We start from the raw sequence: 26,076 nt of genomic DNA, 5'->3' as shown, positions 1-26,076 counted from the left end.
TGTCGTGATATGCACCCCCCCTTTAAAAGAATTCTGTTGATCCGATCATCAAATGCTTTTCAGAGTACAGACATGGGACTAGTACGAGTAAGCAGAGTGAGTTTCATGCATGTGACACCTTCCTTGTAGAATTGAACAGGGGGGTGCTTATTCTGACTGGTGTGAAAATAGGCCTGTCGTGACATGCACCCCCTCCTTTAAAAGAATTCTGTTGATCCGATCATCAAATGCTTTTCAGAGTACAGACATGGGACTAGTATGAGTAAGCACAGTGAGTTTCATGCATGTGACACCTTCCTAGTAGAATTGAACAGGGGGGTGCTTATTCTGACTGGTGTGAAAATAGGCCTGTCGTGATATGCACCCCCCCCCCCCCCCCTTTAAAAGAATTCTGTTGATCCGATCATCAAATGCTTTTCAGAGTACAGACATGGGACAAGTATGAGTAAGCACAGCGAGTTTCATGCATGTGACACCTTCCTAGTAGAATTGAACAGGGGGGTGCTTATTCTGACTGGTGTGAAAATAGGCCTGTCGTGACATGCACCCCCTCCTTTAAAAGAATTCTGTTGATCCGATCATCAAATGCTTTTCAGAGTACAGACATGGGACTAGTATGAGTAAGCACAGTGAGTTTCATGCATGTGACACCTTCCTAGTAGAATTGAACAGGGGGGTGCTTATTCTGACTGGTGTGAAAATAGGCCTGTCGTGATATGCACCCCCCCCCCCCCCCCCCTTTAAAAGAATTCTGTTGATCCGATCATCAAATGCTTTTCAGAGTACAGACATGGGACAAGTATGAGTAAGCACAGCGAGTTTCATGCATGTGACACCTTCCTAGTAGAATTGAACAGGGGGGTGCTTATTCTGACTGGTGTGGAAATTGGCCTGTCGTGATATGTGCCCCCCCCCCACCCCCCCCTTAAAAGAATTCTGTTGATCCGATCATCAAATGCTTTTCAGAGTACAGACATGGGACTAGTATGAGTAAGCAGAGTACTGTATCATACTGTATCTTATACTATCTCATTATGTATACCAATGCCATTCATATGCACATATTCTGCACTTTCTGCTTATTTGCACTTCCTGTTAGATACTAAACTGCATTTCGTTATTTAGTCTTGTGAAACACTGTGTCAAATTCATTCAACTTGCTCATTCAAAATTACATTAATTCATTTTGTAGTCATGGCTACAAGGGGGTGCATATTCTGACGGGGGTGCTGAATCGGGTACAACACCGGGGCTCTTGGACGAAATGGGTTGGAGAAAAAAAACGTGTAATCAAGGGATCAGCCTAGGCCTAGTACAAGGCTTAAATAACAGTCAATACTAGTTATATTAAAATGACAAGGCTTCGTGGCAAATACGTAGGTCTATCTGAGTTATTTAATATAACTTTCCACCTCACTTGACTCCGTAACCATAGCCTGCAAAATATTGTTACATTCGCGGCTGGTTGCCATGCCAATATCTAACAAAATCACAGATTTCCCTACATTTCCGTCAACGAGAAAACTTCCATTGTTAAAGTTGATAGGCTAGAGAAAAATATCGAAAAGGAAAAAAACTAATTGTGCATCCCTGGTGTTTCTATCGGCTATTTCGAAATAGAAGTTGCCGACGTGACCTCGTCTGGCATCTGGGTGGGCAAGTTCAAATCAGTGGACGATCAGCTGGAAGGAATCGCACGTCAGCGAGCACAGCTTGCGAGCAAACACAAGTGGACTGACATGGGAAAGCTTCCATCTCAAGACGAACTGCTTCTAATAACTTGGAATGAACTGCCCATTACATAACGCACATTGCAATATGTTAGTATTGCCGTGTTACCCATGTTCGGTTCCACTTATGCATGCGAGAAATCTTTCTCACATGTGAAAAATATAAAGACGAACCTGCGCTTGCGTTTAAACGACGAAAGCCTCAATGCTTGCATGAAGCTTCACCTCACTGAATATGTGCCAGACTACAAGGCCATCAGCAAGTCTATGCAGCAACAGAAGTCGCATTAATCTCTGGTAGGCCTAATGTCATACCTGCCAACATTTGAGTAGCAAAATCTGGGAGATTTCGGCGGGCCGGGGGGGGGCAAATGTTGGTTTTAACTGGGATGTTGTGCATATAGTCAACCTAATTGTTCTGATATTTTATTTTATTGTGATTAAATTAAACTGCACTTTGATCAGCGTTAGCTGTTTTTGTATGTGCTATATGAATAATTTAATATATATCTGGGATGCCAACTCTCACGCTTTTGTCGTGAAACACACGCTTGTATGTCCTGTCTCACGCTGGCATGTCATACAAATCCATTGACTTCAATGCATCTCACGGCAAAAAAATACACCTGTTTTGGTCAATCTTAGTCAATTCTCATGCTAGGTCCGTCTTGAAAGTTGGCAACTCTATATTAAATATGTATAATATAATATGTGCGTTGGAATGCGTTTATCCGTCAAGGTTGATGGATCCCCATTCAAAGTGAATGATAGCAACCTCAGACACCTCGCAAATCCTCTTAGACGTATTTTTCAGTTACAATAATGTTTTTTTTTTTACATTGTTTAGTGTCTATTTCTCGGTAACTTTATAAAAATATAAGTAAAACAAACAACTTTTAGGTACAAATTCGACCATCTACGGAGTTTGGTAAGCCAGCTTTTTTTTTTTTTAGCTTCGGTCTCTTGAGACGTGACCATAAACGTGATCTGATTGGCTAGAGCCTGTGTTTTGCATTAAAGGCAATTTGATTGGCTGACGCTTGCTTTGCCTCTCATGCTTGCGTTTCATACATGATATGGCAACTTTAGAACATTGACACACATTTTGATTTGATTATTAATAAAATACATTTGTAACTCGTGAAATTCGGGAGATTACCGGGAGAAATTACAAAACGGGAGGGCGGCGGGAGATGGATCAGAAAACGGGAGAAACCCGGGAAAAACGGGAGGGTTGGCAGCTCAGCCTAATGTTCAATTTCGAGTGTTGTGTTGTCAACGTTGTTAACTTCATGTCGTTATTACGCTGTAACGTTGTTAACTTCTGTCATTTCCCAAAGCCATTTACATTTCAAGTTACTAGTACAATAACTTTTAAAACTAGTAGAAAATGTATTTAAAAAACTCTGTTGATTAAAAGTAACTGTTAGTTAAATATCCAAACCCCTTCTTGTAACTGTCTTTTTGTGGCTCTTCTGAGATTAAAAAAAAAAAAAAATGGTAAAAGTGGCTCTCCAGGCAAAAAAGGTTCCCGACCCCTGCTCTACAGTAAGAACTTGGAACGTAAGGAAGATACCCTTTCAAAAACTTGTAAGGGCGTAATAACTAGTTTGAGAAAGACCCAGAGAAACACATATATCTGACAAGGCTAAATCCTTTACGATTTTGGAATAATATGAGTTCAGAAAACTCAAAAATTATGAAAATGATAACACAAAAAATCAGAATAGCCGATGTATAATTTTTATTATTTAAAAAAATATATATATATGTACTCAAATTTTCTTATGTAATCGGTTACATCAAAAGTTTTGAGTTCTCTGAACTTGTTCAGGTTTACAGTGTAGGTGAAGAATAGTGTCACGTTCTAAGTTACTTATTATTAGTATAGAAACCATACACAGTTTCTGAATGCTAAACTCACCTATGTGGAGCAAACACCTATGTTTACAAGTAATAGAATATTAATAAAGCACGCTAAAGTTGAAGAATAGACCGGAGGCAGAGTCAGTTTCAGTTAGCTTGTATTGCAGCATGGAGACCCCTCTCGCTGTTGGTTCAAGAACGGTCTAACCCAACTGCGTCTAAACAGCCAAAGTGGTAAAAGAGCAATGACTGTAAAAAGCACTGCAGAGTGAAGGGAAGAAAACGTTACAGTTACAATGTAGTTATACTTTGATGGCCGCCATCACCTTTATTCCAGTGCATTATGTTAGCCGTCCATCTAAAATACATGCTTTTCTATCGAATATCAGATCTTCCTCGCATTATGTTATTTTAAAATGCTCCAACAGAGATTTTAAGAAGCCTATTCCATTGCCATTTGGGTTCGGTTCACCAAGTCCAAGAAAAAGGAAAGTTTTAGGCCTACTGCACTAAATGAAAAAAAATAAGTTTAAAAAACGTTGGGCTTGGCTCTTACTATCTAGTTCATCATGTCTAGCACAACTTACATTATGCTTCATAACTAACATAAAAACGGATCTAACTGTGTAATACGTGGATAACTTTCAGTAGACTATATAAGCTACAGGTAAAGTTTATTGTCATTAACATGTTTGCTGTGTTAAGTGGTAACTGGAGAAGTGTGTATAGCAAGCTAACTAAGTTAGAGCAGTTGGGTTATGCGAGGTTTATAACGTTACGGTAAAAAATCCGGGGATCTTCCTCCAAATAAATTTCCCTCTACAAGACAAACAAAAATAAAATCACTCAACCGTCACACCTACACGCATCGCTGTTCTCACAGGGTTTCCTCGTTATACAATATCGACAAAAACAACAAAACTGTACTTTTGCCAAACAATAACTTTCGATTGTTTCGAATAATAACTAGACGTAACGCAAAGCGTTACAAAATATGACCGCCGAACTGGGCCTCGTTTCCCGAACGCGCACTTAGCCTAAAAAGCACTTGAAATCGCTCGTAAGAGGATTCCTACGTTGCAGACGGGTTTCCCAACGCCACACTTAGCTTAAGTGTATCTTTCATTGAGAGGAATTCTACGTGTGGTCAGGACCAGTAGTAACTTCACACTTAGCGATGTAATCCACCAGGGGCGTCGTTCGACCGTCGTTCGGAAGAAACGGGAATTAAAAAAAAAAAACATGGCTACTTGAAGCGAGGAATATTTTACATGAATAAAGCTATCTACACAACTTTTTATATGTTTATAATGACTCGGTTTGATCGGAAATGTGCTACGCGACCAATGCAGAGTATTTAGGTCTTGACTGAAGCTTTCAAACAGTATTTTGATGGCACATTTAGCGCTTATGCCACCACTCCATTGGCTTATATGGTAGCTTCTAGCTAGATGGTTGTATATTATGTAGAAGAAATCCAAACGATGTTTCTGTGTATAGCACATCATGAGAATGTCATTGTTTCACCTGCCTATTCCCATCAAAATAGAAATAAAGAATATTGAGTATTTGAAAATAAAGATTAGGCTATACAAAACTAGTGCATTGCCCGTTGGAATTATGCATTCTGTAGTGTTAGCAGACGTAGGGCTGTTGGGTAGTGTAATGGCAAGACAAATTTGCACTCCACATAGGTACAGGTTACACTGAAGTATTATTGTGATGCATGTTTCCTTTTCATTAAGAAATGTGTTAATGGTAGCCTTTTTGGAGAGTTACCAACAAATAAAGTTTGAGATTATGTAGTGGATGCAGTTGAATATACTGTAGATGTCAACGTTGCTGTCTAAACTATAAACTAAATGTCATAAAGAAAGACATTATTTAAAATGAAGTTATGGTTGAAATAGGATCACTTCTTTATTGTAAGGGTAAGTGTAGGGCAAGAATGGTCATGCAGTTGGACTCAAATGTAGGTTAATTTTATTGAATGTATGTAGCCTACTGTACTGTATGACTTTGATGATGCTAGCTTTGACAGCCCACTCTCAGACAGATCGTAATAAATGTCCTTACAATGGGAACACAGTTTAAATAGGCTTCTCTGCTGGAGATGGCGTTACTATCCCCGCCCCGAATTTAGTGCACATTGCACGTTCGATGCACGCATAGGCTAGCTAATTTCACAGCAATTAACGTAAACAGGTTAACCTGACGTAAACAGCTCCTAAGAGCTACTTAAGAACTCGTGCACGTTGCGCTCGTGCACCTGACTTTAAGTTGATGGTTGGGAAACGCACGTAAATACAAAGTGCTACTTAGTGTACGATGTCGCGAAAATACACGTAGGCCGTTAAGATACATCGTTATCGGGAAACGAGGCCCTGTTCAGTAGGTTTTGGCACACAATGAGTCATGGTTGTCAGTGTGTTTGTGTGTTTTTATGTGTTTTGTGTGTGTAAATTGGTTTGTGTTTCATTTTTATGTATTAAAGGAATTATTTGTGCATGCATACATATGTCTACTGTGTGTGTATGTGTGCATACGAATGTCTACTGTGTATGTGTGTGTATCTGTTGCAGTTTTGACCATGCATTATGATGCAGTTTTGAGCATGTCAGCCAGAGATACCTGCAATTACATCACCTCATGTTTGCTTTTTCATTTTTAAGTAGGTGGCGCTATACATAAAATGAGTGGTTATGGGATGGGTTGACATGGCCCTTTTAGACAAACATACAAAAAACATGTGGCCCTCCTAAGCCCTACAGTTCTCGGGATATTCATAGAAAACTGTGTCAGCCCACCTACAGGCCAGTTGGTGTATAGTCACATAAAAAAATAATTATTGTATGGCCCCCCATGGACAAAATTGCACGAAACTTCAGAGGGTCTCCTAATGATCCACCACTTTCAATTTCGTGCACTTTCGACAATATATGCATAAGTTATAAGTGACTGGAGTTGTAAAGAGTGCATAGTTTGAGGGTCTGCCACGCCCACACCCTTCAAACTTTGTAAAAGACTCTCATAACTTTTAATTCCCCATTGCTGAAGAGTAACCTGACCACGTTTGAAGGCATTACCATTAAATCTGTAGGAGCAGTTCAATCACATGTGAGGTGTGGAAACAAAGTGAAGTTTCCAACCACCAACAGGTGGCGCTATAGGTGATACCAGTCAGGCATATGTACGCGTTCGGGCCGGATCCAGCCTCCACCCTAAGACATTGTCTCTGGATCAAACAATGTACGCAACAGTTATAAGAGCCTTTGTGTTTTGTGGCAAGCACTACCAAGTTGGAAAAGTTTGAGGGTCTGCCACGCCCACACCTTCCGACTAATGAGAAAATACAATATAACTTTTAGTCGCCCATGGCTGAAGAGGAGCCGGACCACATTTCAAGACGTTACCATTAAAGCTGTCGGAGGAGTTCGATCAGATGCGAGGTGTGCAAACGCCGTCAAAACGCATCTTCCACTCAAAATGGCCGACTTCCTGTGGACCTGCCACCATGGCGTCAAGAAACTTTTTGGTGCGTCCAAGCATGATGAAGACGTGTACCGAATTCCGTCAAGCTACGCCAAAATAACCTCAATGCGCAGGTTTTTTTTCAATGTTCTAGGGGGCGCTACAGAGCCATTTTGCTTCATCCATGGACAAAAACTCTACCGAAGATGGACGGTTACATGCTTGATGTCCCTGTTTTCGAGCACTTTGACATTAAAACATTTAGATTAAAGCACCTAATTTTTGCTTTTTAATTTTTAACTAGGTGGCGCTATACATGTAATGACTGGTTATCGTATGGGTTGACATGGCCCCTTGACACGAACATACAAGAACAATTTGGCCACCAAGGCCCTACGGTTCTCGGGATATTCGAAGAAAACTGTGTCGCGCCACCTACAGGCCAGAGGACCACATTTTTGTGTGTGTTGGTCTTAAGAGGCCACGTCTACCATTACACTACCACTTATTTCATGTATAGCACCACCTAGTTACAAATGAAAAAGCAAAAATGGAGTGTTGAAAACATTTTAATTGTAAGTTGACAAGGTCAGAACTGCACGAAATCGGAGGCGTGGGATCATTTTGACACCTTCTGACTGCACGTTAAGTTTCTTGGACTTCCGTTCACGGGGGGGCATGCAATAAATTGATTTATATGGTTGTACACCAACTGGCCTGTAGGTGGCGCGTCACAGTTTTCTTCGAATATCCCGAGAACCGTAGGGCCTTGGAGGGCCAAATTGTTCTTGCATGTTTGTGTTAAGGGGCCATGTCAACCCATACCATAACCAGTCATTACATGTATAGCGCCACCTAGTTAAAAATTAAAAAGCAAAAATGAGGTGTTTTAATCGTATATATGTCAAAGTGCTCGAAAAATTACCAAATTTGCCAGGGACATCAAGCATGTAACCGTCCATCTTCGGTAGAGTTTTTGTTCTTGGATGAAGCAAAATGGCTCTGTAGCGCCCCCTAGAACATTGCAAAAAAACATGCGCATTGGGGTTATTTTGGCGTAGCTTGACGGAATTCGGTACACGTCTTCATCATGCTTGGACGCACCAAAAAGTCTCTTGACGCCATGGTGGCAGGTCCACAGGAAGTCGGCCATTTTGAGTGGAAGATGAGTTTTGACGGTGTTTGCACACCTCGCATCTGATCAAACTCAGTTGGAAACTGTTGGTGGTTGGTGGTTGGAAACTTTATGTGACCTGTTTTAACAAACTACATTGCAAAAGAAAAATATACCAAAGCAATCCACAAAAAAGTAGTACACAAAACATTACATTACCAAATCATCAAAATCTATTTTAATACATAAAAATGAAACACAAACCAATTTACACACACAAAACACATAAAAACACACAAACCACACTGACAACCATGACTCATTCTGTGTTATAACCTACTGAACAGTTCGGCGGTCATATTTTGTAACGCTTTGCGTTACATCTAGTCCAGTTCACGACGATAGTGTATAAAAAACTGTTGTAAAAAAATTGTAGCTACTGATGTTTTGGTTTGGTTTTGGACGTCATATTATCTTATCCAGACCGCCCCATTTGGCCCCCACCAATGTGAAACACCTTTCAACGCCACTGCAAGGCCCTACACCTCCTCCAAGCAACAGATGGAACTGGCAGGGGGGGGGGGGGATGTCCCTCGTCAATGATTAAGGGATATGTCCTGCACCGTTTCTTCGTTCGGTGCATTAGTGGTTCGCCAATAAACGCCACTCCAAAACACTGCTAGTTTGTAGGCTTACTGTCATGCCAATCATTGTAGATGCTATCGTCGCACGGCAAGGTCACTGGTTAAGCGCATAGCCAAGTGTAAGTTAAGGGCCCGCCCTCCTGCAGCAAGACACTTGAAGGCGGGACCTAAGAAGGCTAGGCAAACTGATTAGTCTACTTAAGCTGTCAAGCTAATTCTCAGGTCTCTCATTGGTTTAACCGCACCCCAATCGATTCTTGCAACAGAAGCTCTACTTCACTAATGTCACTCGGTGGCCTAGTATTAAATAAAGCTACGGTTACAAGGGTAGAAGGTTGCATCGGATTAAAGAGCACGACATCGGCTCTGTTGTCGTATTTAGGAATAGGATAGGAGGCATTCACCAAGCCTTAATAACGAAATTACTATTGACAGATATGCTACTGATTTAAAGGACTATGGCATCCTTATGATTTTCTCGGATCATGCAAAAGTCCGTAGTAAATAGCATATGTAGCCTCCGCTGTTAGTTGGTTCATCGGATAGGCTGCAGTTCTGTTTAGCTGTTAGATTCTGCAATTGTGTTAGCTTTAATGCGTTTCCCCTTCAAGATACAATTTCATTAGAATAGTTACTGGCGTACAATCAGCGGAAGAACTATTGCCCTGGTAAGTACGTTACACTGATTAATATAAACCCGGTTGCTACAGTGAGATTATTATTGGCTGGATGGACAAGTACGGCTAGCCTCTAAGCTACAGTTTGCTGACTCTGGCGTAGGTAGTATCATCAGTTGTCTTTTGCTCAAACTATGAGATGTGATAAAAACACGGAGCATAGCCTACCACAAATTTACCTACGCCATAGTTCCCTTGCGTATAGCTACGATTATTTATTTAATTTATGCTTTAAAGGTTGGGGCCTAGGTTATTACAGTTGAAGTCGACTTTTCGTTGCCTATCAGATAAATGGGATAAATAATCCAAATGTGTTGTAGTGTGGCGTTATTGCAGTGTTTTCAGTGTGTTGAAAACACAGAATCAAGCGTTGTTTTTACTCTGCTGAGTCTGGTCGAAGATAACAGTAATAACAGGTGTCCATTTATCATTGGGAATATGAGAATATGAACTGAACGACATTACACAGAGTAGCCTCCCTACAGTTGATGGACGTATTTTACGCTATTTAGGCACAACTATATCTTAACGGGTATCAGTTTGAGAAATCAGTGTCTTGACGCTGCGCATCTTTCCCTTCTTGCATGTAAGTGTGCCGCCCCCCCATCCCAGAGTGTGGCGATTTGTGCTGCAGACCTCAAATTCCCCCCTGAAGTCATTCCCCCAAATTACCCCCTGACAGTGCTCTCCCCGCTTTGTCCAAATATGTTATCAGCGCTGTAAAATTGGCGGGTTGGGGGGGGGGGGGGGGTATAGATATTGTCATTCATGAGTTTGTGTATATGGGGAATAATTAGGCTGTTTTTTGTTTCAGTGTGTGATGGCAACCATACAGTATAATTGATGAAGTGTCATGTCATTTATAGTCACGTGGAGGATCTTCATATAGACTATCATGCTAAGTGAGAATGGAAAAGTCTACATTTTACATGGCTCATGCAGTATGCATCTTTTGAAGGGATGGACAGTGCCCATACAAAGACGGTTGAGGAGGTGTTGGGATACTTCTCTGTGAATGAGTCAACTGGAGTAAGCGCTGAGCAGCTGAGGAAAGGACGGGAGACATGGGGCCCAAATGGTACACTTTACTTCTTTTCTTTACCCATCACATATACATAACCCTTAAGGGTGTAATTTACTTTAAGGGTGCAAGGTTGTTAGTTAGTTAGTGTTGTTCCAGGAGGAGTGGCTGAGTCAGGAACTGCTCTGTCCTTGGCCTGGACTGGCCTGGACTGGACTGGTCTGGTCTGGTCTGGCCTGGCCTGGCCTGGCCTGGTCTGGTCTGGTCTGGTCTGGTCTGGCCTGGCCTGGCCTGGCCTGGTCTGGTCTGGTCTGGTCTGGGTGCGGTGGGTCGGGACCAGAGCTGTTTTTGAGACAGCTGCCGTCTGGGCTGGTGTGATCACCTGTCATAATTTCTCATAAATGCTTAATTTTATCACTCTTTATGTGGCGTTAAACTAATTAAACTGCTTGTTTTTTTGTTTGTTCCTGGGACCAATGGTGCAGAGTTGCCTGCTGAAGAAGGTACAGTGTGATGCAAGCCTAGTGAATATTCCACACACCTCTCTATGTTGGCATACTTAAAGAATATAACATGCTTGAGAAATGTCCTCATGAATGCATTCATTAGATGTCCCCACTCTTATCTTTTAGGGAAGTCCTTATGGTCGCTCGTTCTGGAGCAGTTTGAGGATCTGCTGGTGCGGATCCTCTTGCTGGCAGCCTGTATCTCTTTTGTAAGGGCACAGTCTTGCTACTTCTGTCCACGACAGAGACAACACAGTAACATGACTTTACTTCAGATATAACCACACCTATTAACAATAATTTCACATACAGAACTCTATATACTTGTATATAAGATATATTTTCCTGTATGTGTGAATATTCTTGGCCATTAAAAGAATCCTGATTCTGATACTCTAGAAAAAGAGTGTGATTTAGTGACGTATATTCACAGTGCTCACCAATGCACGTGTCATGACTCACTCCAACAATTTGTCAAAAAACATAACAGAAAGGTTACATTTTTTTATTTGTTTAGAGTGTGCATGTTAGTTTTAAAACAACTGAGGGTTTTGTGAAACGGTTTCTGTCTTTCTGTTTTTCTCAGACCTTGGCCTGGTTTGAAGAGGGGGAAGGCACCATCACAGCCTTTGTGGAGCCCTTCGTCATTCTGCTGATCCTCATTGCAAATGCCATTGTTGGGGTGTGGCAGGTAGGGCTTGTCTGTATGGTTGTGTGTATGTGTATAGTTGTGTATGCATTCATCACGAACGATTGTGTGTAGTCTGTATACGTATTGTTTAGTTGGTTTTCTCCCAATGCATCTGTATGGCGAGAAGATTGCACCTACTGTGTCCATGTAGGCATGCAGCATATATCCATGCAGAAATCCATGGACAATGATTCATTATCAGTACTTTCATTCAGGCAAATCATAGATGAAACTCCTCTGCTTAATGTTTAAAATCTGCATTATATGCTTTTTTTTCTGTGTTAAAAGGAACGCAATGCAGAGAATGCCATCGAGGCACTGAAGGAGTATGAGCCCGAGATGGGGAAGGTGTATCGCCAGGACAGGAAGAGTGTCCAGCGGGTCCGGGCCAGAGAAATTGTACCAGGGGACATAGTGGAGGTGGCAGGTAGGAGGAATTAAGCATGCATTCTGGAAGCTTCAGGCTACATTCCACTAGTGGCTCTACTAAAGCATTTCCTTCTTTTTTTAAGTCCCAGCTGGTCTTATTTGTTTGGAACATTCTTACCTTTGTCACCATCATGGCACTGAGCCAGAAGTATTTTAGGAAGTAAATGTTCCCCCTGCTTGGCTGGTAGTGGTAAGGGATGGGTAAAAAAACATACTGAACTGTTTATGCCTTGACGTTTTGATGAAGTTTAAATGGGCTTACATCCAGAAATGTTGAGTTTAGCTTGTTATTCATATAAAAACAATGATTTGTTTTTGGGAATAGTATCATGAAATGGGGTTATAGGCCGACAGAAAGAGTTAGCTCCCAACCAACGGCACCCTCTTAGCACCCTCTTGATTCTGTGCCAGAAATGCAACAGCCAAAGTGGAAACAAGGTTTACATCTTCACAATGCTGCCTGGTGTTTCTGCCATGTGTCTCGTGTCATGACTATGGCCCTGTACGAAAACTCTTACAACAGGGCCTATAACTACATAAAGGTCCCTAGAGCTACATCTCATTATAGAATTTAGTAAAAATGATTAGAGATCCAGTTGTTATGTGCAGCATTTTCAACTGCATTGCAGAATATTCTTGAGGAATAGCTGAACTGTTTTTACTGTTTTTTTTGGAGAGCATATGTCAAGAGAAGATACAAAAGCAGCTCAATCTGTCCCTTGCTCTGGTTTTCTTCTCCATCATCTCCTCCCTCATTTCTCCCAGTGGGTGACAAGGTCCCAGCAGACATCCGCCTGACCTCCATCCGCTCCACCACGCTACGAGTGGACCAGTCCATTTTAACGGGGGAGTCCGTGTCTGTGCTGAAACACACCGACCCGGTGCCTGATCCGCGTGCTGTCAACCAGGACAAGAAGAACATGCTATTCTCGGTAAGTGTCTGCGAGAGGCAGGCTTTCAGTGAGACTGAATGAGACAAAGAGTGCGAGAGAAACGACGGTTGACTTTGTTTAAGCCTGTGCTCCTCTGATGCACTCCACAGCATTTGTGTATGGGACTTGTGCCCAAGCGCCCAAGCTGGGTGTGTCAGTTTATGCATGTGTGACAATTTGTGTACATTTAGGTTAGTGATGGGTGAGCCTGTGAAAGGGCTAGTATGTGTTTGTTTATGTCTGTGTGTTTATGTGTGTGTGTTCATGTCTGTGTGTTTATGTCTGTGTGTTTATGTGTGTGTGTTCATGTCTGTGTGTTTATGTTTGTGTGTATGTGTGTGTGAGTGTGTATGTGTGTGTGTGTGTGTGTGTGTGTGTGTGTGTGTGTGTGTGTGTGTGTGTGTGTGTGTGTGTGTGTGTGTGTGTGTGTGTGTGTGTGTGTGTGTGTGTGTGTGTGTGTGTGCGCGTATATTACATTTGGCCTCAGCTCCACGGGTGTTGAATAAAACATCAGTGATATTGTGGGCCTTGCTTCCCCTCTGAGGGGCAGAGCAGGGGGTTGAGTCATGTCAGCGAGAGCCTTTGAGGGTATTGACAGATAATGACCATCAAAGACTCGTCCACAGACCCTCTTCCACAAATACACAATGCACAAAACTGGATCACGTTCCAGTATTCCATCTTCGGGGGATATTTTCAAGATAGAAGCATTTGTTTTAATACATGGCATTGTATTACGTTGCTCTATGCTATGGTCATTGCTTTACCTAAATTTAAGTACAAAAAGTAAGATTGTTAACAGTTCTTATGTGAAATGATCCAGTACACACTTCATCCAGAGTTAAGTATAGATCATTAGTAGTAAATGGAACAAAAAAGTGGAGGTTTGGAGTCTTGCTGGTTTTTAAGTTACAGTGTAATTATCGTCCATCACCTACCACTATGCTGCACAGTGAGGGTCAAGAGGTGACATAAAGTGGGAGGTGTAGAGGTGAGGGCCTCTACTGGCCTGTGGTGAAGTGTCGGGGTCAGATGGGTGTTGAGCTCCTCCACTCCTCTCCGTGTGCTCAGGGTACCAACATCGCTGCAGGCAGAGCCATGGGGGTGGTGGTGGCCACGGGGGTGCACACAGAGATCGGGAAGATCCGTGACGAGATGGCGGCCACGGACCCAGAGAGGACCCCCCTGCAGCAAAAACTGGACCAGTTTGGGGAGCAGCTGTCCAAGGTATGCACCTGATCCTTTCTTGCTTTATCTCTTTCTTTTTCTAACTTCAGTCGAGCATAAATACTTAATTTTCCTTTTTTTTATATACTACCTGCAATATTCCCTTCCCTCTTCCCTGTAGGTGATCACATTGATCTGTGTGGCAGTGTGGGGCATCAACATCGGCCACTTCAGTGACCCTGTACATGGAGGCAGTTGGCTGAGGGGCGCGGTCTACTACTTCAAGATTGCTGTGGCGCTTGCAGTAGCTGCCATCCCTGAAGGTACAGACTAAGGGAACCATTTGTTCCCCTGCTGTATTTGTTAGTCCTTAGCACCTTCTGCCACTCATGTAGTTGACTCTTCTGTTCTCTATGTGTATCTATCTCCCTGTCTCTCCCCTTCCAGGTCTGCCCGCTGTGATCACCACCTGCTTGGCACTGGGCACCCGCCGCATGGCACGGAAGAATGCCATAGTCCGCTCATTGCCGTCAGTGGAGACGCTGGGCTGTACCTCGGTCATCTGCTCCGACAAGACGGGCACCCTCACCACCAATCAGATGTCTGTCTGCAGGGTAAGCGAGGGAGAGGGAGGGAGGAAGAGAAGGAGGATGTCATAGACAAGGAGAGGGAGAGAAAGGGGATGTAAACACAAGTAAGAGAGGAACAGACGGTAAGGAATAAAGACAGAAGTGGGCAGAGACCTGAAGACGGGTGAACATGAGATATGCAGTAGAGAGAAGCAGATGATAAAAGTGTTTGTGTGTGAGAGAGAGTAGCAAACACTTTAAAATGAGTAAATAAGTAAACAAGTAAAGTGAGTGAGAGTGAAAGACAAAGATGCTTAGTGAGAATCATTGCTGTGTATGGTAATGTTACGTTTACAAAGTGTGCTTACCACCCCCTTTAACAAGACATGTGGCATATGAATGTGCATGAAGTAACCATGTTAGCGACTAACATAAATAACATAATTAAATGAAGCATAATATTAACAAGTAGGTGTTTTTTCCCCTGAATGACCTTTTCTAAGCCTATTCTAAATTAACTTTAGACCTGTCTGACTGTCACTGGTAGTGTGTTGCTCGAGTGCTGTACTAACCCTCTGTGTGTGTGTGTGTGTGTGTGTGGGTGTGGGTGTGGGTGTGGGTGTGGGTGTGGGTGTGTGTGTGTGTGTGTGTGTGTGTGTGTGTGTGTGTGTAGTTGTTTGTTATGGATAGTGTGTCTGGTGACAGATGCATCCTGAATGAATTTACAGTGACTGGATCTACTTACGCTCCTGAGGGTGAAGCGTGAGTGTCTCTTACCTACACACACACACACACACTCACTCACAGGCACCCACCCACACACACACACACACACACACACACACACACAATCACACACACACAATCACATACATACACACAATCACACACATACACAAGCAATTACACAGACACACATTTAACACACACCATACATTCAACTCACTAAGCACATACAGCTTAGTGTACTTTGACATTCCCTTTCTCCTGCTGAACTATTTTTAATCAATAATCTTTGGTCTACTAACTCCAGAGACTAGAAACTAAAAAAGCATGGATTTTAAAATGATGTAACATATCTTTAGTCCATACTTGGCCCTCTGTGATTATCACATACCTGTATTTCTGTTTTGCTTTTTCCTCACCCCCATATCCCTAGTTATCCTTTGAATTCTCTTCCACCTACATGTTTTCATCTGTTTAAGTTATTCTTAATCAACCTCCCTGTCTGTCTGTCTGTCTCTGTCTGTCTGTCTGTCTGTCTGTCTGTCTGTCTGTCTGTCTGTCTCTCTCTCTCTCTCTCTCTCTCTCTCTCTCTTTCTCTCTCTCAGGTATAAGGATGGTGCAGCAGTGCGCTGTAGTCAGTATGAAGGCTTGGTGGAGTTGGCTACCATTTGCGCACTTTGTAATGACTCATCCTTAGACTACAATGAGGTGCGTGGGCGTATGTAATATGTATTTCTCTATGTCTGTGTCTCTATGTCTTTCTGTGTCTCTATGTTTGTGTATTTATCTATGTCTGTGTATTTCTCTATGTCTATGTCTCTATGTCTGTCTGTGTCTCTATGTCTCTATGTCTCTGCTGGGTGTTTTTTACCTAATTCGATTGTAACACTTCCTCCCAGTCCCACTCAGCTCTGCCTAGTTGCATGTTTTTTTGTTTCAGGATTGCATTTTTGACCTCCCATATCCCACTAGAATCCAAATACAGTTTGATGCAAGTTTTGTGCGATAGTTTGATTGTGTGAATAAAATGCAAGAAAACCTCTCTTCTGTAACTCTCTCTTTCTCACGCTGTCTCTGTCTCTCAGTCGAAGGGTGTGTTTGAGAAGGTAGGAGAAGCCACAGAGACGGCGCTGTGCTGTCTGGTGGAGAAGATGAACGTGTTTGACACGGACCTGAGGGGCCTCAGCCCAGTGGAGAGAGCTAACGCCTGCTGCTCGGTGCGTCTCTATATGAGTGTGTGTGTGAGTGTGTGTGTGTGTGTGTGTGTGTGTGTGTGTGTGTGTGTGTGTGTGTGTGTGAATGTGACTTATTGATTGACAAGGCTTGTTTATTGTACCTGAGTGGCTCATGAGTGTGCGTGTGTGTGTGTGTGTGGCTTGGGGAAAGATGGTGGGGTGCGTGTCTGTGAGTATTTGTATGTGTGTGTGTGTGTGTGTGTGTGTTTGTGTGTGTGTTTGTGTTTACCAGACAGGAACTTGAACTCTCTCTGTGTGACTGATTTGTGCATACTCATGGCATTATGGGGTGATATTTTGCCTGAGTCTTCTCGCCCTCACCTCCCCCCCCCTGTGACCCTCAGGTGATTAAGCAGTTGATGAGGAAGGAGTTGACACTGGAGTTCTCTCGAGACAGAAAGTCCATGTCTGTCTTCTGCTCCCCCAACAAGCTCACCAGGTCTGCCTCCGGGGCCAAGATGTTTGTAAAGGTTAGACTCTGCTCTCTCCTTTCTGTGCCTCTCTCACACCCTCACACTCTCTTCTTCTCTTTCACTAGGGGAGCTGTGGAGTTTTTATTTCTGAATGTTTTTTTTCAAAAAGCATCTTTATATATCTGCAGAGTTATGCATTGTTCCATTGATCAGTAATGGCCATACATACAGCAAAGCCAATGTGTCTTGCACAGGCGTGGCCATTGTCGGAGTATTGAGGAGGAGTAGATTAATAAAATGAATATATAGTCTTATTATGACTGCCACGCGACAGCGCTGCGGCCGTCATATAGGTTTAGTCTTTTTTTTTTTCTGTTTGCAGATTTTCTGTCAAAGATTTCCGGGACACTGAAACACCGGGGTGCACGAAATTTGGTGGGCATGTAGCCTTACTAGATTAGCGTGGAACCACTGATTTTTGTTTTGATCCGTTGCAACCGCGTCGGACTGGACCCCTTTTAAAGAGGGTGGGGCGAATCAGTTTTCTGTGAATAAGTTGAAAACCGTAGGGCTTAGGAGGACCACATTTTTTTTGTATGTTGGTCTTAAGAGGCCACGTCAACCATTCCACTACCACTTATTTCATGTATAGCGCCACCTAGTTACAAATGAAAAAGCAAAAATGGAGTGTTGTAAAACATTTTAATTGTAAGTTGACAAGGTCAGAACTGCACGGAATCGGAGGTGTGGGATCACTATGACACCTTCTGACTGCACGTTAAGTTTTGTGGAATTCCGTTCGCGGGGGGGCATGCAATTAATTGATACATATAATTATACACCAACTGGCCTGTAGGTGGCGCGACACAGTTTTGTTCGAATATCTAGAGAACCGTAGGGCCTTCGAGGGCCAAATTGATCTTGTATGTTTGTGTCAAGGGGCCATGTCAACCCATACCATAACCAGTCATTAAATGTATAGCGCCACCTAGATAAAAATTAAAAAGCAAAAATGAGGTGTTTTAATCGAATATATGTCAAAGTGCTCGGGACATCAAGCATGTAACCGTCCATCTTCGGTAGAGTTTTTGTCCATGGATGAAGCAAAATGGCTCTGTAGCGCCCCCTAGAACATTGCAAAAAAAACTGCGCATTGGGGTTATTTTGGCGTAGCTTGAAGGAATTCGGTACACGTCTTCATCATGCTTGGACGCACCAAAAAGTTTCTTGACGCCATGGTGGCAGGTCCATAGGAAGTCGGCCATTTTGAGTGGAAGATGCGTTTTGACGGCGTTTGCACACCTCGCATCTGATCGAACTCCTCCAACAGATTTAATGGTAAAGCCTTGAAATGTGGTCCGGCTACTCTTCAGCCATGGGCGACTAAAAGTTATATTGGATTTTGTCATTAGTTGGAAGGTGTGGGCGTGGCAGACCCTCAAACTTTGCCAACTTGCCAGTGCTTGCCACAAAACACAAAGTCTCTTATAACTCAATCGCATATATGTCAAAGTGCTCGAAAAATTACCAAATTTGCCAGGGACATCAAGCCTGTGACCGTCCATCTTCGGTAGAGTTTTTGTCCATGGATGGATCAAAATGGCTCTGTAGCGCCCCCTAGAACATTGCAAAAAACCCTGTGCATTGGGGTTATTTTGGCGTAGCTTGACGGAATTCGGTACACGTCTTCATCATGCTTGGACGCACCAAAAAGTCTCTTGACGCCATGGTGGCAGGTCCACAGGAAGTCGGCCAATTTGAGTGGAAGATGCGGTTTGACGTCGTTTGCACACCGCGCATCTGATCGAACTCCTCCGACAAATTTAATGGTAACGCCTTGAAATGTGGTCCGGCTACTCTTCAGCCATGGGCGACTAAAAGTTATTTTGGATTTTCTCATTAGTCGGAAGGTGTGGGCGTGGCAGACCCTCAAACTTTGCCAACTTGCCAGTGCTTGCCACAAAACACAAAGTCTCTTATAACTCTTGCGTACATTGTTTGATCCAGAGAAAATGTCTTAGGGTGGACGCTGGATCCGGCCCGAATGCGTACATATGCCTGACTGATATCACCTATAGCGCCATCTGTTGGTGGTTGGAAACTTCACTTTGTTTCCACACCTCTATGTGACTTGTTTTAACAAACTACATTGCAAAAGAAAAATATGCCAAAACAATCCACAAAAAAGTAGTACACAAAACATTACATAACCAAATCATCAAAATCTATCACAAATAATTCCTTTAATACATAAAAATGAAACACAAACCAATTTACACACACAAAACACATAAAAACACACAAACACACTGACAACCATGACTCATTCTGTGCCATAACCTACTGAACAGTTCGGCGGTCATATTTTGTAACGCTTTGCGTTACGTCTAGTTAGTTCTTAATCAGTACAGCCTCTCTTGACCATCTTATTAACTCCCCCACATGCATTTCCTCCACTCTTGGGCTCCAGGGTGCTCCAGAGAGCGTGCTGGAGCGCTGCAGCTGGATGCGTTTGGGTGGGGGTGTGCGGGTGCCCCTGACAGCGGGCCTGAGAGAGCAGCTCCTGGAGACGGTGAGGGAGTGGACCTCAGGCCGCGACACGCTGCGCTGCCTAGCCATGGCCACCCGCGACGTTCCGCCAGACCCACGCACGCTCAACGTGGAGAACTCCGCTACATTTGCCAACTATGAGGTAAGCCTGCTGTGCTGACTTTACTGATTGGCCCTGTCACTGTGAATATTAGACTGCTCGTTGGTGGTTAAGGTCATTAATAGTGTGTGTGTGTGTGTGTGTGTGTGTGTGTGTGTGTGTGTGTGTGTGTGTGTGTGTCTGTGTTTGTGTCTGTGTCTGTGTCTGTGTCTGTGTCTGTGTGTGTGTGTGTGCGTGTGTGTGTGTGTGTGTGTGTGTGTGTGTGTGTGTGTGTGGTTATGTTCACCTTACAGTCGGACCTCACATTTATTGGGTGTGTGGGGATGTTGGACCCTCCGAGGAAAGAAGTGCTTAATGCCGTCCGAATGTGCAGACAAGCAGGCATACGAGTCATCATGATCACCGGTCAGTGTTTTCCTACCGTAGTCCATGTGGCTCGGGCACAGCACATGAAGTGGAAGCATCTGGTCAATTTGGTTAAGTGCTGCCACATGCAGTCATTTAATGTGTCTGCTTGTACAGTATAGGCTGAAAGCATAAACCCTATCAATGACAGATTGTTTTGTACATAATAATACTTAAAACCAGATGACCACAAGAAACAATGGACCTCATTCTCAAACATTTTCTTTAATGTCTTCTTAAACATGTTGTTATGAACTTAGTAAGACAAGCTCGTACAAGAATCCCTGCCAGATTCATAAACGCGTGGAAATGTGTTCTAAACACATCAAATTGCATACATAAACGCCCAGCCAGCTCCTTATTAGGAAACACAAAGATAGAGCCGTTTGCAGAATCCACAAGCAACGCGAAAGCAACTTGAAACTGATCAAAATGATCTCAAAGCGGAAAACGAGCGCTGGTCCAGTAAACGCAGACAGAGGTGCAGAGGTGTTCACAACACATGTTTAGAGGATCAGCAGCATTTTCCATGTTTGGGAGAGTAAAGAGGAATGGCTGAGACTCGGAAAAGTGTCATTAGTTTAGGTGGAGTGGAGGTGCATGAGTTAAGGTGGAGTGAAGGTGCATGTGTTTAGGTGGAGTTGAGGTGCATGAGTTAAGGTGGAGTGAAGGTGCATGTGTTTAGGTGGAGTTGAGGTGCATGAGTTAAGGTGGAGTGAAGGTGCATGTGTTTAGGTGGAGTTGAGGTGCAGGAGTTAAGGTGGAGTGTAGGTGCATGTGTTTAGGTGGAGTGTAGGTGCATGTGTTTAGGTGGAGTGTAGGTGCATGTGTTTAGGTGGAGTGGAGGTGCATGTGTTTAGGTGGAGTGGAGGTGCATGTGTTTAGGTGGAATGTAGGTGCATGTGTTTAGGTGGAGTGTAGGTGCATGTGTTTAGGTGGAGTGTAGGTGCATGTGTTTAGGTGGAGTGGAGGTGCATGTGTTTAGGTGGAGTGTAGGTGCATGTGTTTAGGTGGAGTGGAGGTGCATGTGTTTAGGTGGAGTGGAGCTGCATTTTCAGTTGTGTTAGTCTGCCTCTTCTTATGTTGTCGTGAGTTTTTCAACTGGGTGAGTCTCAGCCACAATGTCATTGTTATGACATTCAAAATGCTCCATGACATGGTAAAAACTACTTCACGATGTATCTCCAAGACATGGTAAAAACTACTTTGCAAGTTTTCATGTTTATAACTGGGTTTAACCAGCTGCTCACTCACCAGAACACAGTGCAGCCAGTCACGTACAGGTAGGGGAACCAAAACAAAAATATACAAGTATGCTGGTTTCAGATATTCTCAGATGGGCACAAATGCACACACGCGCACACCTACACGCACACACACGCATATACACACCAACACACATGCACGGACACAGACTCACTATGTACACATCTCTGATGGACCCATTGACCCCTGTGATGGTGTCACCTCTAGGGGACAACAAGAACACCGCCCTGTCCATCTGCCGGCGCGTGGGCATCATCACTGAGCAGGAGGAAGAGGAGGGCCAGGGAGGGCCCTTCAGGGGGGGTCTGACTGGCAGGGAGTTTGACGAGCTGCCTCCCCACCTCCAGAGACAGGCCTGCCGCACCGCCCGCTGCTTTGCTCGCGTGGAGCCCACCCACAAGAGCCGCATCGTGGAGTACTTGCAGAGCCTCAATGACATCACAGCCATGGTGAGAGAGAGAGATAGAGAAAGAGAGATAGAGAAAGAGAAAGATAAGAGGAAGGTGTTGTAAATGTGACAGAGAATGTGTACTTGTGTTTGCTGTCTTTGGATTTGCCCTCTTCTTTGAGGGGAAAGCTGCGTTACATCCAAGAACAAGTGGTTCACTGAAATACTTATGCATCATCACTTCAGTTCTGCATGTGTGTAGTTGCACACTGTCCTGGTGTGGTCACACTTCCATTCACTGGCCATCGATGTATTCATAATCTGCCTGAGCTGGAATTGGAGCTGTTTCCATCCATTGCCCCAGTAATGGGTATTGACCTAGAGGAGATCTGAAGTGACAGTAGTGAAAACTAAGGCTATTTGAGTAACACACTACATTGTATCTAACCAACATACAGTACACATGTTCACATTATGACTGTAGTTTCTGTGTGTTATGTTGCTTTCCTTATATAGCAGTTTTTTTCTGATTGCTAAGACACATTTTCAATCCACCATTTTCTCAAAACTACACACACATTCTTAAAACAACACACAAGCAATCAAAAACACATTACATGGCTGTCTCTTACACACTACGTAGAGAGATTATTTAAACACTGCCTGAAATTGGTGTTTCTACACACACAATACAATGTCACACTGACGATAAGGGGTGCACTCATTTTCTAATGTTTTGCACTAGCAAGCAAATACAGTGCATGCTGAATGACACATCTATATGGAAATACAAACAAAAGCAGCAATTTAATAGTAGAATATATTATAAATATATAAACTACTTAGCATCATTCTTTATACTGTAACTACTCTCAGGTCTGAATCAGGATCAAAAAATATAACTCCTTTCTGGACTCTTTTAGTAAAAACGTGATGTTTGCCCATCGCAAATTCCTCAAATGCATTGCCAAATTGATAATATGAGTGAAAAATGATTTGTGAACCTGGGATGGTCACGGAACAAGGCGTGAACCTTGGCATTGCAGATATTGACAATACTGAAAAGCACTTTCTTACTACTCAACCGATATAATGTCTGCCTACCTTCAGAAGGTGTCTGCCATTCAGTTCTACCAAAACAAAACAAATATTTCAGCAATTACTATGGAATTGTAAAGACACCAAAATGACAAGTGAAGAGATAGTCCACTTCTGGTGAAACTTGTACTTTTAGACTGTAATCGATTTTCTTATGGAGCAGAAATTAGTCAGGCCCGGTTCCAGGGAAAGCAGCATCATCATGATTGACCGTTAACACGACTTCCCCCCCTCAGACTGGCGATGGCGTGAACGATGCCCCGGCCCTGAAGAAGGCAGAGATCGGCATCGCGATGGGCTCAGGGACAGCTGTTGCCAAGTCAGCCTCCGAGATGATCCTGGCGGATGATAACTTCTCTACCATTGTGGCAGCCGTAGAAGAGGGCAGGGCCATCTACAACAACATGAAGCAGTTCATCCGCTACCTCATCTCCTCCAACATCGGAGAGGTGGTCTGGTGAGACACACACACACGCACACACACACACACACACACACACACACACACGCACCATCTACAACAACATGAAGCACAGTTCATCCGCTACCTCATCTCCTCCAACATCGGAGAGGTGGTCTGGTGAGAGAGACACACACACACACACACACACACACACACACACCATCTACAACAACATGAAGCAGTTCATCTGCTACTGCATCTCCTCCACCATTGGAGAGGTGGTCTGGTGAGAGACACACACACACACACACACACACACACACACACTCACACACGCACACACACACACACACACACACACACACACACACACACACACACACACACACACACACACACACACACACACACACACACACACGCACACACACCAGAGGTGGTCTGGTGAGTGACAGAGGGGGGGCTGGAAGTCCCTGCATTTGTTGTGGTGATTGAGGATGGAAAGATCTCTGAGGTGCCAGCACCACAGTATGTTGATGGGCTTTTCAGTTGCCACTCTCAGTTGCAATGCCATTCAGATAAACACTCAAGTCAAGTGCCAGATAGTGCTTATGCAAACAGCTCCTAGAGCCACCTGCTGTGCAGTGTAACACCTCATCACTAATTAGCAAGTAGCATGAAGGAGTGCTGATAAATGCAGAGAAAATGCTTGTGGCCATCTTTTTTCCTGCTTTCCTTACGTCATGTTCTCTCTCTCTCTCTCTCTCTCTCTCTCTCCATTTGTCAGTATTTTCCTGACAGCAGCTCTTGGAATGCCTGAGGCCCTGATCCCAGTGCAGCTGCTGTGGGTGAACCTGGTGACGGACGGCTTCCCAGCCACGGCCCTGGGCTTCAACCCCCCCGACCTGGACATCATGTCCCGGCCCCCACGCAACCCCAAAGAGCCCCTCATCTCTGCCTGGCTCTTCTGCAGATACCTCATCATTGGCTGTGAGTCCCTTACCCCCACACATCCACTCATACTCACTCACAAACACGCACACACACATCTGAAATGTGACAAGAGATAAGTCACCTATGAATTGTTTTCCTGAGAAGTCTGTACACATTACAATAATATTACTGTAATCTGAACATACATGTTCATATACACAGGAAATAATAACAAATCTATCATGTCTGTGAGATGATTCTTTTTTCTGACAGTCATGCATTGATATACTGCTCTGGTAGGTTATGTGGGAGCGGCCACTGTGGGTGCGGCTGCCTGGTGGTTTATGGCTGCTCAAGACGGCCCCAAACTCTCCTTCTACCAGCTGGTAAGAGACAGGGGCAGTCTGATCTGGCACGAAGCCTCTTCAGCCCCTTGAGCGACTGACATGTGCTAGGCTGAGGGAAGGGGGTTGTGTATTACTTTAGAAAAGCATGTTGCTTTCATTAGAGGCAGTGACCAGAGAAATCACCTCTCTTGGACGAAGCAGTACTTTTCAGTTTTTTAAGCCTCTCCTCTCCTTGCCATTACTCCATATTCTGCCTCTTTATCCTGTGACTCACATATCTCTGTGTTCTGTTTCATGTCCGTCCTCACTCCAATGCTCTTCTTCTGCAGTCTCATTACCTGCAGTGCAGTGAAGGCAGTGCTGAGTTTGCTGGGGTGCAGTGCTCTGTCTTTGAGTCGCCCTACCCCATGACCATGGCCCTGTCTGTACTCGTTACCATAGAGATGTGCAACGCACTGAACAGGTACCAACAACTTCAAACCACTATCTTTAATTTTCTATCTATTCATTCATCTATTTTTAATGATTTACACAGCGTCCATTATTCGGCTGGATTGTTGTTGTTGATGGTGGATTTGTCTTGCAGCTTGTCAGAAAATCAGTCCCTGTTGAAGATGCCTCCGTGGTCCAACCCCTGGCTGGTGGGAGCCATCTGCCTCTCCATGGCTCTTCACTTCCTTATCCTATACGTTGACCCCCTGCCCGTAAGTGTATGCGTGTGTGTGTGTGTGTGTATGTGTGTGTGTGTGTGTGTGTGTACGCTGTGAGGAGGTCCATTGGTTACATTACAGTGTTAATTGTTTGTGCTCCTCATCTTCACCTTTCCCTATCTTTAACCCCACACCCCCCATCTGCAGGTGGTTTTCCAGATCCGGCCACTCTCCTGGCACCAGTGGGTGACTGTGCTGAAGATGTCCCTGCCAGTCATCCTGATGGACGAGGCCCTTAAGTTCCTGGCACGGAACTACATCGAGCCCGGCAACGAGCTGGAGCAGGACGAGGAGGAGCACCCTCACGGCCACAGCGACGGGGCAGCAGGCAGGCTGGTGGCGTCCGTCAGACGAGCCCTGAAGGGTGTGTCGTGGACCTTCGTCTTCATCTCCGCCCCTCTGCTGCTGTGGATCTACAGCCTGGACTCAGACATCACCAACATCTTCTGGGAGTGAGCGAGAGGAGTCATGTGGAGGAGAGGAGAGGAGAGGGGAGGGGGAGAGGGAGAGGGCTGATTGGGATGGGATGGGGAAAGGAGTAGGTGGGAAGGTTATGGAATGGAAGAAGTAATGGACATGATCATGGACGAGTTAGTTGAAGAGTAATGGATAAATAGAGGAAAAAATGTGTAAACAAGGATGAAAAAAACCAGGTGCAAAGTGTGTGTGTGTGAGAGAGAGAGAG

The 26,076-nt window shown here is 44.0% G+C and overlaps 1 protein-coding gene across 1 annotated transcript; it reads left to right on the top strand.

The window, feature by feature from the left end:
• Positions 1-9,212: 9,212 nt before the first annotated feature.
• LOC308364308 (sarcoplasmic/endoplasmic reticulum calcium ATPase 2) lies at positions 9,213-25,847 on the top strand (the record flags this gene model as incomplete). Its single annotated transcript, XM_080837405.1, has 23 exons — positions 9,213-9,493; positions 10,461-10,580; positions 11,009-11,026; positions 11,156-11,238; positions 11,616-11,720; positions 12,009-12,147; positions 12,915-13,081; positions 14,153-14,308; positions 14,430-14,571; positions 14,696-14,862; positions 15,491-15,579; positions 16,149-16,251; positions 16,629-16,760; positions 17,123-17,248; positions 19,662-19,883; positions 20,135-20,246; positions 21,720-21,961; positions 23,235-23,455; positions 24,189-24,391; positions 24,635-24,720; positions 25,011-25,144; positions 25,268-25,385; positions 25,539-25,847. The coding sequence occupies exons 2-23, from the start codon at positions 10,463-10,465 to the stop codon at positions 25,845-25,847; spliced, it is 3,192 nt and encodes a 1,063-aa protein (XP_080693531.1). The 5' UTR covers positions 9,213-9,493; positions 10,461-10,462.
• Between the last annotated feature and the right edge of the window lie 229 nt (positions 25,848-26,076).

The sequence above is a fragment of the Sprattus sprattus genome (assembly GCF_963457725.1).
Source record: "Sprattus sprattus genome assembly, chromosome: 4".
Lineage (NCBI taxonomy): Eukaryota > Metazoa > Chordata > Actinopteri > Clupeiformes > Clupeidae > Sprattus > Sprattus sprattus.
This window is presented reverse-complemented; position numbering and strand designations above follow the sequence as displayed.